The 6,221-nt window shown below is 40.1% G+C and overlaps 1 protein-coding gene across 2 annotated transcripts in view; it reads right to left on the minus strand.

The window, feature by feature from the left end:
* EIF2S1 (eukaryotic translation initiation factor 2 subunit alpha) overlaps positions 1 to 6,221 on the minus strand; it is a 25,800-nt gene that overhangs the window by 7,201 nt on the left and 12,378 nt on the right. For both annotated transcript variants that reach the window (XM_003797383.2, XM_023517632.1), the window contains 2 exons: positions 5,451 to 5,530; positions 2,520 to 2,671 (listed from right to left, as the gene is read on the minus strand). In XM_003797383.2, the coding sequence (XP_003797431.1) occupies positions 2,520 to 2,671; positions 5,451 to 5,530 (232 nt within the window). The remainder of the gene's footprint in view (positions 1 to 2,519; positions 2,672 to 5,450; positions 5,531 to 6,221) is intronic.

The raw sequence follows: 6,221 nt of genomic DNA on the forward strand, positions 1-6,221 counted from the left end.
AAAAAAAAAAAAAAAAAAAAGACGAACAGAAAATGGGCAAATGAAATGAACAGAAGTTTTATAGAAGAAATACAAACGGTCAGGAATATGCAAATCAAAGGATCCTATAGTACATCTATCAGACTGGCAAAAAGAAAACAAAATCTAAGATACATACCAAATATTGGGGCTGGGCACAGTGGCTCATGCCTATAATCCTAGCACTCTTATCTGGGAGGCTGAGACGGGCAGCTCACGAGTTCGAGACCAGCCTGAGCAAAAGTGAGACCCTATCTCTACTAAAAATTGAAAAAATTGAGGCAAGAGAATCGTGTGAGCCTTCTTGGAGGTTGCTGTGAGCTATGATGCCACGGTACTCTATCCAGTGCGACAGCTTGAGACTCTGTCTCAACAATAAACAAACAAAAACAACAAAAAAAACCCCAAAAAATATTGGTAAGGATAAGGGGAAACAGAAATACAATTACTGGAGGGAATATAAATTGTACAATCAATTTGGAGAGTAATTTAGCTAAACTAAGTAATTTAAAAGACATGGATAAACTTAATATGCTATGACCCAACAACTCTTTTCCTACATATATGCCTTAGAAATTCTCACACATAATACACTCATCACAGCACTGTGTGACAAATGAAACAGAAGGCAAAATTCACCTCAATATCTCTTAAAGAGGAATATGTAGAGCATGTTTTCACAATAAAATACTTCATAGAAATTAATATGAATGAAACACACATCGACAATTTAGAGAAACCCTGCCCAGTCAATAGCCTATATGTAAAAGTCCAAAGCTACAGGTTACCAAAAAAAAAAAAAAAAAGTTTGGTATGTATTTTATGGGTGTATCTATGTAGGAAAACCATAAAAACACAATGATACATATTAGTAATTTTAGAATAGTGGCTACCACTGATGAGTGAGGGGAATGGGTCTGGAGAGGTTAAGACATCATTTCCAACTATCTCACGTTTTCTTTTTCCCTTAAGACAGAGAGAGTCTGGCTCAGCACCTGTGGCTCAGCGGCTAGGGTGCCAGCTACATACACTGGAGCTGGCAGGTTCAAATCCACTCTAGGCCTGCCAAACAACGACAACGACAACCAAAAAATAGCCCTTGTGGCATGTGCCTGTAGTCCCAGCTATATGGGAGGCTGAGGCAAGAGAATCACTTAAGCCCAAGAGTTTGAGGTTGCTGTGAGCTGTTACGCCATGGCACTCTACTGAGGGTGACATAGCAAGACTCTGTCTCAAAAAAAAATAAAAAAGACAGGGTCTATCACCTGGGCTAGAGTGCCATGGCTTACCCTAGCTGACAGCAACCTGAAACTCCTGGGCTCAAGCAATCTCCTGCCTCCACCTCCAAACAGCTGGGACTATAGGCACCTGCCACCACGCCCAGCTAATTTGTCTACTTTTAGCAGAGACTGGGGGGAAGGGGTCTCTTGCTCAGTATAATCTTGAACTCCTGACTTCAAGAGATCCTCCCACCTTGGCCTCCCAGAGTGCTAGGAGTACAAGCCTGAGTCACCACCCCAGCCTGAAATTTTATTTCTTAATTAAAAGGAAAAAAAAAAGTGCACATGTGGGAAAGAATTAGCATTAGTTAAATCTGGACAATGGCTACATGAGTGATAAAGCAAGAGTGCCCAAAACACATGCCAAGGCTTGGTAGTAAAAGAGGGGGTACAGGAGCTAGAAGCTAAAGAGGTAACCTAGGGCCAGATGATGACGGTGAGTTAAGAAATGCACTGACTGAGGTGTACAGGACAGAAATATAAAGCAGTGCTTAATGCTTAATAGCATAAACTCTGAGTGGAGCCAGAATGTCTAGGTTTGAATACCAGCTCTACAATTTGTTAGCTGTGTGACTCTGAACAAAGCATTTTCCTCAGCTATAAAACAGTAATAATAAAACTTAGGTTGTTAGAATTACATTAATGTTAGCTATTACTTTTATTCCCACTTTTTTCACACAATATACCAAAAAACAAAACAAAACAAAACGTCACATGGGGGCAAACTGGGAGGGAGCTGGAGCTCCAGATGAGTTGGCTTGTTGGGGCCCTAAAGTCCCAGGTGCCATCCAGCCATTCTGAGAGCTGACAGAACCAAATTATTTCCTGGCAACACAAGAAGGCTGGGAAACTAACCTCAGAGCAGTAGTAAGGCTTGTGGAGCAGTGAAATTTAGATAGGAGTGGGAGGTGCCAAAGAAACAGCAAGTGCAGAGAAGTGAGGGAATCTGGGTGTTAAAAAGACAGTGCTTGCTACAAGAAAAGGTAGAGGGGAAGTTTGCCTACAATCATAGGCCTTTTATATTGAAATAATGTAAAATTTGGCAAGAATTAAGACATGGAAGTTTGCCTACAATCATAGGCCTTTTATATTGAAATAATGTAAAATTTGGCAAGAATTAAGACATGGATGATATGCCATTAGATGTCAGGCTATCAACCTGTGTGCCAGACCCAAAGTTATGATATCAAGGTAGAAGTGGAATCAAGAAGGCATTCTTACGAGACTGCATGCTTAAATGCATCATAGGCACCATATCCGGGTCTCTTGTACTTGTCATCAAAGACCCATGCAGTCCTCTGGAATAGGCTTTCCAACTGCTCATCTTTGGTGTATTCTAACACCTCAGCAACATGACGAAGAATGCTATAAACCTAGGAACAAAATGAAGAGCTCAACAATGCAAAGGTAAGAGATCTATAATAGATATTTTTACATTGTAGTACACAGCATAATTTGAAAATAATTCCTTAACAAAAGATCTCTAATAAATTTATGGTGTCCATCTAGAAAAAAAAGAAAAAGAAAGAAAAAGAATCTCCACATATCAAGTTCTTTCTCCATAGGGAAATATTCATCACTTCATAATAATTAACTCAAGTGGGTATAACATGTAGAAAATAGTACTATACAATTTAGGGTCCTAAGTCCTGGATCAAGCCTTCACAATGGGGACAATTAACAACTCTGACTTTATTTTCTTCCCTGGAAAAAAGGAAATACTAGTATTTCTCCTTCTTATTGCAGAGAGCTTTTAAGTAGATCAAATATATACAAACACATACTAGAACCAGAAAACTATCATACAAATATTAAGCTGCTGTCACTCCATATGAAAGTATAGAAACAGGATTGAGATTTTTAGTATTTCTTTTACTATTATCATGTAATAATTATCCTTCAATCAAACCCACCTGTCAAACCTTTCTAACCTAAAAATAACAGGGTTTAGAGAAGGGAGGTTTTCATATTAGTTACACATGAAAATTGAGCGAGAAAAAGTATTAACAGTGAATAACTTCCATCTTACTCCAATAAGATTTAGTAATATACTCATTTTAACCATATCCTAGAGAGATGCTATTCCCCTGGGCAGAGTGCCATGGCATCACAGCTCATAGCAACCTCCAACTCCTGGGCTCACACAAGTCTCCTGCCTCAGCCTCCCACTTCAGCCTCCAAAGTAGCTGGGACCACAGGTGCCCGCCACAGCACCTGGCTATTTTTTGGTTGTAGCTGTCATTGTTATTTTGTTGGGCCCGGGCTGGATTCGAACCCGTCACTTTAGGTGTATGTAGCTGGCACCTTAGCCACTTGAGCCACAGGCGCCAAGCCAGCATTTCTTTTCTTTTCTTTTTGTAGAGACAGAGTTTCACTTTATTGCCCTCAGTAGAGTGCTGTGGTGTCACAGCTCACAGCAACCTCCAATTCCTGGTTTAGGCAATTCTCTTGCCTCAGCCTCCTAAGCAGCTGGGACTACAGGCATCCGCCACAATGCCCGGCTATTAAGAGCCAGCATTTCTAATAAGCAGCCATTTGATGCCAATGCTGTTGGTCCAGAGACTACATTCTCAGTAGTAAGCTCTTGAAGTCTATTAAAAAGAGATTATTATTATTGCATCATGGGTAAAGTCAGGGCCATCAGGGTGTATGTACAATCACTGAAGTGACATACTGCATCCTCTAAATAACCTCCCATCAACCCTTCTTCTCTTCCTATCCTAAAAGGAGGCTTTACTTGCAGCACCCATAGCTCAGTGGGTAAGGCACCAGCCACATACCCAAGGCTGGTAGGTTCGAACCTGGCCTGGGCCTGCTAAAACAACAATTAGAACAGCAATGAAAAAGAATAGGCGGGCATTGTGGTGGGCACCTGTGGTCCTAGGTACATGGGAGGCTGAGGTAAGAGAATTGCTTAAGCCCAAGAGTTTGAGGTTGCTGTGAGCTATGACATCATAGCTCTCTACCGAGGGCAACACAGTGAGTCTCTGTAGACTTTACTGATACTGTTTTCAAATGCATAAAACCACATTGCATGATAGTAAATGAATTAGTAAAATAAAGAAAAATATTTGGGTAATGGTCGGAAAGCTTTATTCTCTCTTCTTCTGGATTAAACAAGAAGTTTCAAATCTCTTCATTCAAAAAAATTTTTTTTGGTCATTTTCTTTTGAGGACAGAAATACATGGCAAAGGAGAACAGCAGCCACCGGATAAGGGCAAAATCCCAGAAACAGTACCAGAGAGAACTGAGGGACACAGTGGATCACACCTGCAATCCTAGCACTTTGGGAGTCTGAGGCAAAAAAGTCATTTGAGCCCAGGAGATCAAGACCTGCCCAAGCAACACGGTATGATCATCTCTATAAAAAAACAGAAAAATTTCCTGGGTGTGGTGGTACACGCCCATAGTCCCAGCTACTCAGGAGGTGGAGGAGGGAGGATTGCTTAAACACAGTAGTATGAGTGTAGTGAGCTATGATGATGCTACTGAACTCTAGCCTCGGCAACAGAGTGAGACCCTGGCTCAAAAACAAAAAAAAAAAACCCGAGGCTCTGAGGATGTAGAGAATGAGGGATAATCTAAAGAGGACCAGAGAACAGGAATACAGACAGAAGACATAAAATGGCTATTCTTTATTAGTGCTTATTGTGGATGATCAGTAGGAAATTACAGCAAAAATACTAAGAAACATGGCCCCTGCGTTGCTTTCCTGGATTCAGACATTTTACAAACTCTTGCTCATTCTTAACATACAACAGCTGGTTGTCTCTATAACTCTTCCTCCAGAACAAGGTTGAAAGTTAAGAACTATGTGTTATGAAACATCCTTATTCCAAACAAGTGAAGCCAGCTGAAGTCACTCACAGTGAATTTAACCTAAAATGGGTTCAAAACACTAACTCCAGTATTGATTTGAAAATATTAGACCACAAGTAATGCTTCAAGGTATTAGTACCATGAAATAAAAAGGTTGTCAGACTTTTTTGAAATTAAGACTTCAAATTATTTTTTCCATGTACAATATAATTGGAAGAAATATAAAGTTATTAAAAATGCAGGTTTTGGTTTTCATTCTTCTGCCAGAAATAGCACATGGTAATAATTTATTAAACACACAGCAGATTAATTTGATTTAAAATTCAACTTACAGTTTTGGATTTTGTGAATTTGTCTTCACATTTGATTGCTTCTTCTGGAGAAACTCTTCTTTTTGACAAATCAATATATCCTGAATGAAAAAAATGTCGAAATTATCTCTATCCAGGTAAACAATTTCATAACCAAATTAAGCGTCTGATTATAATCAGTAATTGTATGGTCTCTATTACTTAGTGGAGGCAACAAATAATTCTCAGTTATCCAAATGAAAGCTAGTCAAATGCCTCTTTCCCTACTTCCTCTCTGTTTCTATAGAATGGGAATTCACTCTCATCTTGATTTTGCTTAAGGAATGAGGCTATCCTCAACAGAAGTCACAAAAAGGGGAAGAAATTAAAAATACTTATCATCTTGGAATGGCTACCACATCTGGTGACTACATGAGGGGCGTTAGTTAAGCACCTCACAAAACTCCTGCACAGCAGATCATGCTCTTTTACACAGCTCTCCCCCGACTCGGCCATTTTTAATTCTAAGGCACTAAGATCTAAAACAGGTTAAGTAATTTGTCAAGGTTAATAGCTAGAAAATGGCTAATATCCACAAATCTGTGTGCCTGGTTAAGACTTCCAGTACTGGCTCGGCGCCTATAGCTCAACCGGCTAAGGCGCCAGCCACGTACACCTAAGGTGGCGAGTTCGAATCCCCAGCCCGGACCCGCCAAACAATGTAAGGACTACAGGGCATTAGAGTGCTGTGCAAGAAACCTGCAGTGAATATGGTCCACTAATAAGATCCAGTCCTGGCTCGGCGCCTATAGC

This window comes from Otolemur garnettii, unplaced genomic scaffold (genome assembly GCF_000181295.1).
Source record: "Otolemur garnettii isolate 467f Iridium unplaced genomic scaffold, OtoGar3 scaffold00115, whole genome shotgun sequence".
NCBI lineage: Eukaryota > Metazoa > Chordata > Mammalia > Primates > Galagidae > Otolemur > Otolemur garnettii.